The 12247-nt window shown below is 43.3% G+C and overlaps 5 protein-coding genes and 1 non-coding gene across 6 annotated transcripts; 4 read left to right on the forward strand and 2 right to left on the reverse strand.

The window, feature by feature from the left end:
- Positions 1 to 636: 636 nt before the first annotated feature.
- BDB00DRAFT_t72 lies at positions 637 to 711 on the reverse strand. Its single transcript has one exon. It is a non-coding gene; the product is annotated as a tRNA-Thr (tRNA).
- Positions 712 to 3026: 2315 nt separating this feature from the next.
- BDB00DRAFT_831326 (uncharacterized protein) lies at positions 3027 to 4044 on the forward strand. The gene has a single exon (XM_053124107.1). The coding sequence runs from the start codon at positions 3252 to 3254 to the stop codon at positions 3588 to 3590; it is 339 nt and encodes a 112-aa protein (XP_052978020.1). The 5' UTR covers positions 3027 to 3251; the 3' UTR covers positions 3591 to 4044.
- A 948-nt stretch (positions 4045 to 4992) lies between these two features.
- BDB00DRAFT_831329 (uncharacterized protein) lies at positions 4993 to 5877 on the forward strand. The gene is made up of 3 exons (XM_053124108.1): positions 4993 to 5178; positions 5260 to 5348; positions 5423 to 5877. Exons 1-3 carry the CDS (start codon positions 5145 to 5147, stop codon positions 5738 to 5740), a joined length of 441 nt encoding a protein of 146 aa, XP_052978021.1. The 5' UTR covers positions 4993 to 5144; the 3' UTR covers positions 5741 to 5877.
- A 32-nt stretch (positions 5878 to 5909) lies between these two features.
- Positions 5910 to 8340, forward strand: BDB00DRAFT_831333 (uncharacterized protein). The gene is made up of 2 exons (XM_053124109.1): positions 5910 to 7062; positions 7201 to 8340. The coding sequence occupies exons 1-2, from the start codon at positions 6088 to 6090 to the stop codon at positions 8071 to 8073; spliced, it is 1848 nt and encodes a 615-aa protein (XP_052978022.1). The 5' UTR covers positions 5910 to 6087; the 3' UTR covers positions 8074 to 8340.
- A 448-nt stretch (positions 8341 to 8788) lies between these two features.
- On the reverse strand, positions 8789 to 10170 carry BDB00DRAFT_873968 (uncharacterized protein; the record flags this gene model as incomplete). Its single annotated transcript, XM_053127164.1, has 3 exons — positions 8789 to 9421; positions 9500 to 9729; positions 9837 to 10170. 3 exons carry the CDS (start codon positions 10168 to 10170, stop codon positions 8789 to 8791), a joined length of 1197 nt encoding a protein of 398 aa, XP_052978023.1.
- Positions 10171 to 10746: 576 nt separating this feature from the next.
- BDB00DRAFT_471640 (uncharacterized protein) lies at positions 10747 to 11447 on the forward strand. Its single transcript, XM_053117502.1, has one exon. It carries the CDS (start codon positions 10867 to 10869, stop codon positions 11335 to 11337), a length of 471 nt encoding a protein of 156 aa, XP_052978024.1. The 5' UTR covers positions 10747 to 10866; the 3' UTR covers positions 11338 to 11447.
- The last annotated feature ends 800 nt before the right edge of the window (positions 11448 to 12247 follow it).

Below are 12247 nucleotides of genomic sequence, written 5' to 3' on the forward strand. Positions count from 1 at the left end.
CAATAACACTTCTTTGACTACAAAGCGCCAATCCTTTTAAGTCCTTCCATGATTATTACCAACATTCGTCAGATTTTTAATAATAATAATGATATCGTCGATATTGTATACTATATCGGTTCTTATCGCAATAAACAGTTCAATCAACCGTCCTATTCTGTGGTTATCTGGTGGGATTCCTTCGAGGTGGTTATCTTCTTCATGTGGTTTCTAAGTTTCTATGTATAAAAATACGACAGTAAAAATAGTGGCATACTACAGTATAAAAGACTGGTCTTTTATTATTCCGTTTTGGCTATTCTAAACTCTTGTCACTACGCACCAACATAATACCGCCGCGCTACTATACGTTGACAATATAAACAACGATCACCCTTGTAACGAATAGAAGATAGTCAGGCGGGATTCCACAGCACCGTAATTGTAATGTATTATTGATTGAATCATATGGCAATTGCTGAGGCAGATTATCAAAAAGAAAGAATAAAAGTATCCCACTCCATTACAGGCAATAAAGGATATCTAAAAACAACCATGTATCTTCTTATTGCCTTTGTACCTATCGTTTATTACTGGCTACAGATCCACCTGCCAAAAAGCGACTCGAAATAGTCACAAATTACAAAAAAGAATTGATGCCTGTACGCTGATTCGAACAACGAACCTTTGGTTTACAAGACCAACGCTCTAGCCAATTGGAGCTACACAGGCTTCGTTGGCACTCCATCTCAAACATAAATTATATACCTAAAAAATTGCGAAAATTTTATTATTATTTATTATTATTTTCTACTCTTCTTTAAATATTATTTAGTGACTTTCTATGAGAACTAGGGATAATTTCTACCAAAAGAAAGGGAAAATTATTACAGCTGTAATAATATAGCTGGTAATACAGTAAAGAGGCTTTAAAAAAAGATATTTTATTTTAAAGGTTTATATTTTTTAGAAAAAATAACATTATACAATATATAAGTTTATAATGCCTATACTAGAAAAAACAGTGTGTATTAAACTTATATTCAACCATTTCACACGTTTAAAATCAGTACGTATTCAACTGATACTCAACTAATAGTCAACTATATATGTGGTATACTGATATTCAACTGATATTCTACTCTACATATTTAACTAATATTCAACTAATATTCATCTAGTATAATCATTGTTCAACCCATATACCCATTTAACAGCGATTCCACTTACCCACCATCAAGGATAAGTATGCTGATGGTAATATAATTAACTATCACTGAATTTTAAGCTATACTGCATATGAGAATGATCATATTGTTTCTTGATATTCTATATAAGAACAACTACAGTTTTCCTACTACTATGCCTAAAGCAATGTTTTATTTCCCCTTCGAGAAAAAACGCCGATCCCATGACGCCAAATTCCAAAGATTGCTGTTGTCAATGCACAATCAGCTCTGGGAGCAAAAAAGAAGAGGAGCTTCAAGAGACGATAGAGTGGCTATGATGATATGATAGACGACGCCGCCTGCAGGAATAATATATTTGTATCATCATCTACTACGTATTATATAACTTAGTTTTCTATAGTAATAGGCAATCCTCAAGCGCCTCTTTGTGGTATGACCACATTAGAGCTCTGGCAAGTACTTGAAAAAGGCGCATTCAGAGACGATTAAGAGCTAGTTGAGCACATTAAACGCTATAGCATCATCAACGTTTAGGCAGCATATACATTGATAAGATGTGTTCTTTTCATTTTTCTTTTTCTTCTCACCAGGCGACAAGAGGAAACACAACAGCAACTGGAGCATAAAGGAAGTGGGTTGGTGTGATGGAGATGTACGACGAGGAGGAGTAGTAGTTGTCAAAAAGCGCGTCAAAAAAATATAATTTATTCAGATGTAACTTTATAGACACATTCTGTTTGATAAGCCATTGTCAATACCTAAGCAGTGACAATGACGCTGCTAATGACTCGTTTGCGAGAAAGCTCCACAGCTTATCACCCTAGAGTAGGAACTAAAACTGTGGCCTTTACGTCAAACTAGCACAATCAGCCCTTTACAACAAAGTTGTTGGCAACGGACATGGTCCTACACTATTGGCCCTTGTGTTCAACAGAGCGATGAACGGTTTCTGGGATTTAAAAACAATTTCCGCGGCAACTCACGAGAGAAAAATCGCAAACCGTATCAAGCAAATGACAAAGATTGTCTTTTTTCCTGCAACGGCAGAAAGAGCAGAATATTTTAACGGGAGCCAAGTCATGGTCATTGATGAAACATGCAGTAGTAGAATGGAGCCACGCTATGAAGGACCGTATACTGTTGCACGAAAAAAGAAAAGGCGGTTCTTATATGTACTCAAAGATTAATAGAGTACGGTTTTGCTAATTAGTCGCAATTAGACTGCACCATCACAACATGAAACGAATGACACGGTTGAAGAATTTGAGAAAAGCGGTCGATCTTTTACGACAGCAACAAACTGCAGCAGGGACGAACCACACGCGGTGAACTGATAGGGATAAGCTGCGAAATCATTTGAGCGGGATCTCTTGGAAACGAGGACTTTTTTTCGTGTATATTAAACGATAGACGGATCCAGCAGGATTGCCGATGACGAAAGCCGCTACATGAAAACCTAGGTTGGTAGATATATTAAGAGACACAGCGGTAGTTAACGCCAACATGGAAAACTCTGTCCCAAAAGGCAAAAGCTGCTCTTTTTACTTTGCGGATTGTCGCTTTTGTGTTCAAAATTCGCCATTATCAAAAAAACACCTTTTCCAAAATCTCAATAGCGCCTGACGAGCAACGGATTCACCAGCAGCTAATGCTCTATTCTGATTTTGTTGCTCGGTAGATGCTTGAGATATTTTTACCCTATACATGGCAATGACAATGAGAGAATTTTAGTTAAAAATCAACCAATACAAACACTAAAAAAAAGCTTCCGAGCTGGCTCGTATTTCCGCCGGATAAGAACACTTGGCTATTAAATATCAGACTTGGTATTCGAAAAATAAGAGCGTCTTTGATCTCGTCTAAAGACATTTATGTTGTTAACAATTTTAACCCACGTTGACTTTATTAAAAAAGACTAGCAAACATCGAAAACACACCCTCCATACAAGAGCAAAGAGATATTCATGTAGCTCAGCTGGCTCTGCATCATCAAACTCGACGGCGTGGAGAGTTTAAATTTTCGTGAGGAATTCCGCTAGTGAACTTAAAGCCAGTGTACAATGCGTCGTCTGCATTGAGGAAATGGAGTGTGCACTGGGCTGCACAATGGCAGAAGATGTTGGTTTACATAAAAACGTTGGTAAAGGAACTACCACTCAATGTCATACAACTTACTGCTTGAATCAGGTTTCTATAACAATTTCAAATTTCACCTGTTCTACGATGGTACCATACGACAATCGCCAAACATCTTTGAAGATGAGCACTTGTTCATATCTTTTTTTTTTGACGTCCTCAAAGTGCTGCAATGGTCACCGAGTGTTCCAAGTGCGTCTTTTTGGGAATTTCAATGGTACTTTCGCGCTCTGTTTTGGCCTCTTTAGACGCTTTCGCTCATGTTTTGTGCAGGCACATACATAATCGATTAATGCATAGCTACAGTACTGTTTTCATAGCATCAGAGCTTACTTATTGAGTTTTAAGCATCCCCTCCCTTTTCATTCAGCAAACAGCCGTCTGGAATCTCTAGATTAGAGACGACGCATATCCTGACGTGAATCTTAAGGTTGCGGGCCACGTCCCCTTTACAAAGTTTTTTGAAGGAAAGGTGCATGTCTGATGCGCCAGAAGCTTTAAGGAACTTTTCACAGAAAACTAGGACTGCACTGTGCGCAATATAGAATAGTTCAATTTAGCCCTATATGTATTTGCCTGGATCAGTTCTGGAATTTGGCCTTTTCCCAACTTTGTTTTTCTTTGGCCATACGTCATTTTCGATATGGAAATCATATTGCCCAGCGATATGTTTCCAGCTTTTCAGATCAACAAGTTCTTGTCACGTTAGAAACTAATAAAGTGGGAAATATTTCCAAAGGTTTTTTTTTAAAATCAAAAAGAGGGAAAAATAGTGTGTGAAAAGCAAGCTCGGCTATAATAGCATGGTGAAATGAATCTCCGTCAGCATACTGATACTTTTGCGGCGCATACACCACCAGGTACTCATACCATTTGCCAAACATAGTGTTCACGTACTTTATGCTGATGATAGAATGTGTCGGTGACCCCATTCGTATACTCCACAGCAAAGCGAGTAAGAGAGTAGCTTGCTGATGATGGCTCAACTTTTTGGAACGACTGTCGTCAGGAAAGAAGACCGAGTGAAAGGTTTGAGGTAAAGATTATGACAGTTTCTCGTCCTGAAAGATAAACTACATACTAAAGACCAAGGACGGTCAGATAGGCAACAGAATGTACCATGTCCCTTATACATAAAGTAGGATCCTCTTCCGTGCGACAACAAGAATGTGACGGCACAATTCTTTGATCTAGAAGCCAAGCTTCTTCCTTATACAACAACAATCAAAAACTCCGTAAAGCCGTAGCCATAGCACCACCTTGATCTGATGCTAATCATCAGAAATAAACGATAATGCTGCTTACACATACAGAGAGAAGCTGCTGCTTCTTTACAGCAGAAATGTATTAATACAAGCATCTTCCTCTAACAATAAAAAGCGTTGTTTGTAATGATAAAAGTCACCACAGAATAACTAAAGACCTATGCTATAATCCCTCGCATTCTATGGGGACTCTTGAGACGGATCGAAAAGACAATGTCGTCAACTGGCTGCTCTTGATGGTTTCTCACGTTATACATGCGTAATGGCTCAGCACATCTGCTTGAGTTCTGCCAAGTAACACTAGAGACTGTAATTTGACGGGGTCTAAAAAATTGATCGGCTCTATCGGGGCATTGCCGTGACGCGCCGAAACAAGACGAGCAGGAGAGATGGGGGGGGAGATGCTTTTTAGTAGAAGTGATGGGAAACAAACAGAGGAAAATCGGCGTTTATAAAAGAGAGGTCCTGCGGTTCTTTTCTTTCTCTCTCTCTCTCTCTCTTCCTATTTTCTCAAATTTGTTTGAGTTTTGTTGAGCACACATTTCCTGATCATTCTGGCTACCACCGTATCAACATGGCATTCCAATTCGGCAACACGAGCAACAATGGTAAGGATGACGGTGGGGGTGGAGTGTGAATTACATGAAAAGAAAAGAAATTTTTCTTATTGTTTATATAATTGTTTGCAGAAAAGTGGGTGTTGACCAATGCGTCCAAGCGTAGAATGGATGATGACGACGACGATGATTATGCTGCTGGCACAGCAACAGGCGAAGAGGTACATCATCACACGGTTTACATGACCCAATGCATAAGAATAACAAATGGGATTAAACTAACGGTCGTGCACAGGGCATCAAACGGCTGCAGAACCAACAGCATCACCAGCAGAAAACGCAGATTGATCTCACCACGCAAAACCAGCCAAACCTGCCGTCAATTACGTTTGCCTCTGCCGACTATCGTCCACCCCCACGACCAGACGCGCTTTGGCTACGAGCACCACCACCAGCAACGCACACTGTGATGGACGAGGACCTGACCGATGAAGACGATGGACAGGCAGTTTTGACACCGTCGACGTCGTTGCAGCATCCATCGACGAGCAAACCACACCAGTACAGCACGACTCCCCTCGCCGGTTACGGGGTGGCGACTCCCCCCATGTAGATAACATCATCATCATCATTAACATCATTATCATCAGCCATTGCCATCATCTGTTCTTTCTTTCTTTCTCTCTCTCTCTCTGTGTGTGTGTGCAGCTTGCTGGTCATCCTGTGTATATATATTAAAAGTCAAAGTAGTCATAATAAAAATATAATAAATCAGTGCCTGGGTTTGAACTTGCCCTCTCTCTCATCTTTCTTTCTCTCTCTTGGCCCTCTTTTTTGCGGTTCTTTCTTTCCCCTTCCTTTCTTCCTTTGAGCTATCATTCTTGCTACAACAGAGGCTAGTACAAATAACGCACCCCACTCCCTCTCTCTCTCTCTCTTATTTATGTTGGAAAACCTTCAATGCTCCCCACAACAACAACAACAACAACATACGGTTTTGTGCTTGTCCTGCTTCTCGTTCTCTCCTTGCTCGCTGAGCCACCCGTCGACGCCAACGTCGACGCCGCCGAGAAGCTAATTCCATTCGACGATGGCAACATCAAGTACTTTGGCCGATGGCAGCTGACCGAGCACGACATGCGGAGCAACTGGCCTGGTGCCTATTTCAAGACAAACGTGTACGGTGGCCGTAGTATCAAGCTGAGGCTGAATCAGCCGACGCATATCTACGTCCAGTTGGATGAAGGGCCAGTCCGCCAGTTTATTGCAAAGTACACCGGCGCGTGGCCCATCCAGGTCGATGTGGCGCCGGCGGACCTCACCGATGACCACCAGCACCAACTCGTTGTCGCCGCTGCTGCCAATGCCACCATCTGTCTCGAGTCGCTCGTCTTGGACATGGCAGGCGATACCACCCCGCCTGCCAACGTATCGCCACAGCTTGTCGAATTTGTCGGCCACGACCTGGCGCTTGGCGTCGGCACCTCACAGTCTTTGCTCACTGGGTTTCCCTGGATGGTATCGACCCTGATCGGCGCCGAGCATGCGCAGATCGCCTATAGCCGTGCACGGCTCATGAACGATACGACGATCTTGGGCATGGAAACCCGCTATTTTGACTGGTCGCCGCACGAGCTCTTGAGCGACGGCGATCCGTGGGATTTTAGCAGCTATGTGCCTGCAGCCATTGTCGTCTTGCTCGGCCAGAACGATTACAAAGAGAACGAATACACCGATACGCTCGTCGGTTTCTTGAAACGCATACGAACCCATTTACATTATACGTCGATACTTGTACTGTCGGAACCGCTCGGTGATTTGGTGCGCCAATCACAGGATGCAGTCTATCAGCTGAACGATCAAGGCGATCAGAACGTTTTCTTTGTGGATACAACCGGCTGGGTCCAGTATGGATCGACTGCATTTGCTGACTCTGTAAGTGTTTGGGGGGGGGGCAACCCACTGTGATCACCCACAAAAAAACCCAATAGGCAACCCACGACCGCTATCCCCTTAATGGTAACAACAACAACAACAACAACAATAATAATAATAACCTTGTATTTAAATTAGATGCATCTGAATGACGCAGGCCAGGATCGTTTAGCACGAAAGCTCGCACCGTTGCTCACAGCACGCCTGTCAACACCACCACAACCGTTGCCAGGGCCACCGCCGAATCCAAGCCTGCCGCATGACTGGCAAACGATGGACGTGGGCGAGGAAGATGCCGTGGGACTGCCTGGATCCGTATCGTTCGACTCGCCACACACGTTCACGCTATGGGGCTCGGGGATCGATATTGGCAACGGTGGCAGAGATGCATTTCGGTTTGTGTATCAGGCCCTGTCGGCCGACGGTGCCATTGAAGCCACCGTCGTGTCGCACTCCGCATTCGCTTCATGTGCCAAGGCGGGCATCATGATGCGGGAACACTTGGCACTCGGCTCCCCACACGTCATGCTCGGAATTTCTCCCGCCAACGGCATCTTTGTCCAAACCCGTTCTTCGAATTTCAACCAGACTCGGCTGGTCAAGAAGCTGCGTGCTTCACCGCCTTATCGATTCCGTCTGGTCCGCAAGGGGACGGATTTCATTGCGCAAGCGAGTGTTGACAACGGCACGGATAAAGGAGGCGATGATGGTGGTAGTGGTGATGAAGGTGGTGGTGACGCCAGCGGAGGAGGACGCACAGATGATGAAGGTGGTCAGGCACCAGTTACTGAATGGCAGACACTGGCCAACATGACTGACTTGCTCTTTGCACGAGATATCTATGTTGGTTTGGCAGTGACAAGCTGCGATCCATCCGTAGTCAGTGTGGCAAAGTTTGCAGACATTTCTCTGAGTGGAGGCGTTGGTAATGGATTCTATTCTTCTTCTTCTTCTTCTTCTCCTACATCCCAACAACAACAACAACACCCTCGTTTGATCAATCAACAGTAAATGGAGAGACACTCTCTTTCCAGCTCCCATAACTCATTCATATACCACAATCATATAACACCAAAGTAGTCAGTAGCATATAACACCAATTAGTAGTAGTATTAGTTAGTAGCAGCAATATATTCCCCCCAACCCAACACCATTACGCAAAGCAAACTTGTATATCTTTTTTTTTCAATTGTAATATATAAACAACAACAACAACAACAACGTCTTCATTTTCTCTCACCACACCAAAGAAAAAGCGCTCATGTCCTTTACGCCATCGCATTATTGATTGCATAAGCTGCAGCGCTGTCGTCGATTTTGTTTCGGCATCAGGTGTGCATAATATTGCGGTTTGGTGGCTCCCATGACAAGCGCCGTCATAGTGCAATTTATGATGAGCTGTGTATTCATGCACGTATGAACTGATGATTGCCGTTATACATGATACGTATTTACTATGATTAAGAATAAAGAGGCACGTTTTCTTGGTGTGTGGATTAAAAATGATGATGGTGTTGATGATGAGCAGTGACAAACAAAAGGGGAAGAATATGCTATGTATTATTAGGTGATTTCGCTAAATGCTATTTACTAACTGGGGGATGTGTGTGGTGGTATCTCGGGTGTTTGGGAGAAGGGCGTAGGTTGGGATAAATTATAGACGTGGTGGGAATTTTCTCTTTTTTTTTTTTTGCTAAAGCGAAAAAAAGGGGAGTGTGTGTGTTTTTTATCCGACGGAAGGTGTATCATCATCGCTCTCCATCTCGTCGTCTCCATCGTCTGCTGATAATGATGACGCTGACGCGTTGTACGCAGTAGGCGTCGATGATGGTTCCACTGGTTGTTCGGAAGCGCTGGTAGTGGGTGGTCGTCGGTGGGCCCATTCAACAAGCCCGACTGGATCAGAAAGTGTCAGGTCATGGTTGAGAAAGTGCAGAAATTCAATCTCCATGCGTAACGCTCGTAACGCACGCTGACTCTGTGAATCTTGTTGTTGTTGCTGTAAAGAAGACAGCTGTTTCTTCTGCTGCTCGGGTGAGGAAGCGCATGACTTTGGTGATGCTGGAGGAGACACCATGCTGGCAGTGGCCGTTGATGAAGGCGGCTTTCTCAAAGTGGAGCGTTCTGTCGAAAGTCGGCTGAATAACAATGAATCGACAGAAGATCGCCTTCGTTCTTCTGCTGTTGCCTGTTGCTTCTGTTGTTGTTGTTGTTGTGGCTGCTGGTCATGTCCATCATCCTCGACGGTAATATCGACAATAAGACGGAGGTTGGCATGGATGTACTTGACAGCCATCATGTAAGCAACAACGATCAGCCGATGACTGCAGCCCACAGCGCCACGAATATTATTGTATTTCTATACACAGCCCCGGGTTGGATGAATGGGTCAGCTTATGAGTGTGAATGCCAAAAAGGGTAAAAAAAGACGGCTTACCTTTTTTAATCGATCAATATAGCGCATGGCAACAAGCAATGCCACAGTAGGACAGACGGTCGGCAGAGCGGCAGGGTTGCGACACGACTGCCGAAGTGCGTCGTCCAAGGCCAATGTCGTATCGACCTGAGTAGTGTCAAGCAAATGCGTCATTACGTCGATGAGTTCTGTCACCTTTGCTTCGGCAGGATCCACTTCCCACGCTTGTACAACATACGTTGCAAGATGACCTTATAAATTCATGTTGCGTTTAATTATTTTTTCATATTACAAGAATAAACTTCCTTCCCCCCCAAATCGTAAGGTTTTTTTCTTTCTTTCGGGAAATGACACTTACGGAGACACTGCGGGCTAACCCGCTCACGACGATTTATCTGAATCGCGCGCAAAAACATGCATGCTTCTTTATAACTAGGTGCATACGCTTGTTTTGTGCTAGTGATGTCGAATGCTTTCGTAATAGCAGCAGCATCAGTACTGGTGGCGGTAGCGACATCGGCAGCAGCATCAGTAGTATCGCTTGCAGGCGTTTGTTGCTGTCGTTGTTGTTGTTGCTGACGAACTGATCGAGGTCCTGTTGTATAGGGCGTCCGTACTTCAAAAACATCGTATAGCTGTCCATTCGCTGCGCTTTTGATACGATGCGTATAGAGTTTGACTCTGGTTTTCATGACGTATAGAGATTCAATGCTCAAAAAGAGAAAGAGAGGAAATGATGTGCTTTGGTAGAAATGATGATGTTGTTGTTGAAAGGAAGAAGCGAAATAAAAAATGGGAAAGGGCTTTTTATCGTCAATAGCAGCTTAAATAATAAGCCGTTGCATGAAATACCGAGTAATCCCAGTTTGCGGCTAATCAAAAGGACCGGGTTGCACAATAATAGCTATCGGCCCCGATAGTCCCGTTGCTCTCTTTTCTCTCTCCCACCCCCCTCCCCTCTCTCTGTAGTCTACACTATGTATAAGGCGACGAATGATCCTCACGCCACCGTTTATAGTATGCACACTATCTACCACAGAAGCACACAGGAGTTGAAGCATATCTGTTTATTACGCTTATGCGGGAGCGACTCCTTTTCTTTTTTTTTTATAATTATCATGGATCCGACATATTGCTCCTCTACCTAGGTTTAGAAGAATTTCTCTCAAAAAATGATTCGCTCACTGGTCGTGCAGGAATGTTCGTTTGTGTCATTTCTGAATCACCTGTTATTGTGGATCACGAAAACGAGAAAAAAAAACATAGCCTCCCTCCTTCCCTCGAGCGAACAAGCGCAGAACCGTTGTGATGATACGATAGCTACTACTTGCTGCTACTACTCGTACTTTGTCGTGATGGTTTCAAAATGAAGGTGGGGAGGGGGGTGCATGGGTTGGGGTCGGCAGCAACTTTCAAAAATAGCTCCCATCATTTCGTTCTTACGAGAATCAGAGGAAAGGAGCTTGAACTTATATCCGATCCTCTCTCTCTTTATTTGTTTGTCAGTTGATCTACCGGACGACTTTTTTTTCAATAAGCTTTTTCGGTGGGTTGGGTGGCGGTTGCTATGCTTGTCAATAATCGGAACATTATTAATTGAGACCCGGCCGCCACTAGTCCGCTTGTTTGTTGCTATGGTTGCTTGTTCCGCGACGTTGCCAAGGTGTTGTCAAGCAGCACTGATAAACTACACCCGCTTCGCAAAAGCATATGTGTCTTTTGGAGAGAATTTACTCATTTATAGATTTATTCACACGTTCACCACCACTGCTCTCACCTTCTTGCCAAAAACGTCACTCACTCACTCACTCACTCCTGATCTTGTACTACTATTAGCCTTTTTTTCTATACTCCAATAGAGAAGGATCCTCTTCTTTCTTTACACGACACCAGTCAACGCAACGACACATGATTTTTTCACAAAATAAATGAGCCATGACACCAAAAAAGTATTACGTTCCCATCTCATCAACAAGTTACCTTTTTTTATTTGAAGTGCTTAATTGTTTGGCAAGTCGTGTTCCCTTATGATTCGATTTATGCACACCACCCGTTTATACATAATGTTCAACACCGCGCATCATCACACAATGAGCGGTACAGACGGTAAGAAGTTTCAAGGTGTCAAGTTGGAACTAGTAGTGTACAGTGGTTCTTAATAAGCTTCCCTTTTAGGCGACTCTATGAATAAGGAGAAGAGAAGAACGGCTCGTACATAAATGGATCAACTGTTTTGCCTCAGAGATTTTCCCCGGCATCTCTTATTTGCAGCAAAGAAGGACATATGCGAACAAAAGAGTGTTACTCAATTTTCTCTGATCTATCCCATTGTTGCTATGTATTACGGCGGAGGGAGTATAGGTAGAAAGAGAAAGGGGCGGAGACAATTGAGACGGTAATACCTTTTTCCCTGTTGCCGACTGTCCTCTTTATCCATTATTTGATATGGGCGATGTTAACTCTTTTCAATTCTAGTGTTTCAATCCTTGCAAAACAAAACAAAGGTGGGTTCTTTCGCTCATGTGTATTCAAGAGTACATAGGGGTAAGGAACATGACCCGAGGTTTGGGTTTTTTTTGCTACAAGAAGTGTGCTTCAACCTTGGAAATCAAAACTATCATCGCTGTGTCACCAAGGCAAATTCGGAAAGACTATTAATCGATGCTTACTGATATCCTTCTACGATAGACCTCTTAGAATGCTTGCATAGACGATTTTGATTGGAGTTGCTTTTGCCAAACTTACAAGTTGATTGCTTACGTTCTATCT

Source organism: Zychaea mexicana (genome assembly GCF_025766255.1).
Source record: "Zychaea mexicana strain RSA 1403 chromosome Unknown BDB00scaffold_54, whole genome shotgun sequence".
NCBI lineage: Eukaryota > Fungi > Mucoromycota > Mucoromycetes > Mucorales > Lichtheimiaceae > Zychaea > Zychaea mexicana.

Coding starts and splice junctions, on each gene's coding strand:
- BDB00DRAFT_831329 (XM_053124108.1), top strand. CDS start 5,145: ATGGCATTCCAATTCGGCAACACGAGCAACAATG. Junction 5,179..5,259: donor CGGCAACACGAGCAACAATG/GTAAGGATGACG, acceptor AATTGTTTGCAG/AAAAGTGGGTGTTGACCAAT. Junction 5,349..5,422: donor GCACAGCAACAGGCGAAGAG/GTACATCATCAC, acceptor GGTCGTGCACAG/GGCATCAAACGGCTGCAGAA.
- BDB00DRAFT_831333 (XM_053124109.1), top strand. CDS start 6,088: ATGCTCCCCACAACAACAACAACAACAACATACGGTTTTGTGCTTGTC. Junction 7,063..7,200: donor CGACTGCATTTGCTGACTCT/GTAAGTGTTTGG, acceptor TATTTAAATTAG/ATGCATCTGAATGACGCAGG.
- BDB00DRAFT_831326 (XM_053124107.1), top strand. CDS start 3,252: ATGGAGTGTGCACTGGGCTGCACAATGGCAGAAGATGTTGGTTTACAT.
- BDB00DRAFT_471640 (XM_053117502.1), top strand. CDS start 10,867: ATGGGTTGGGGTCGGCAGCAACTTTCAAAAATAGCTCCCATCATTTCG.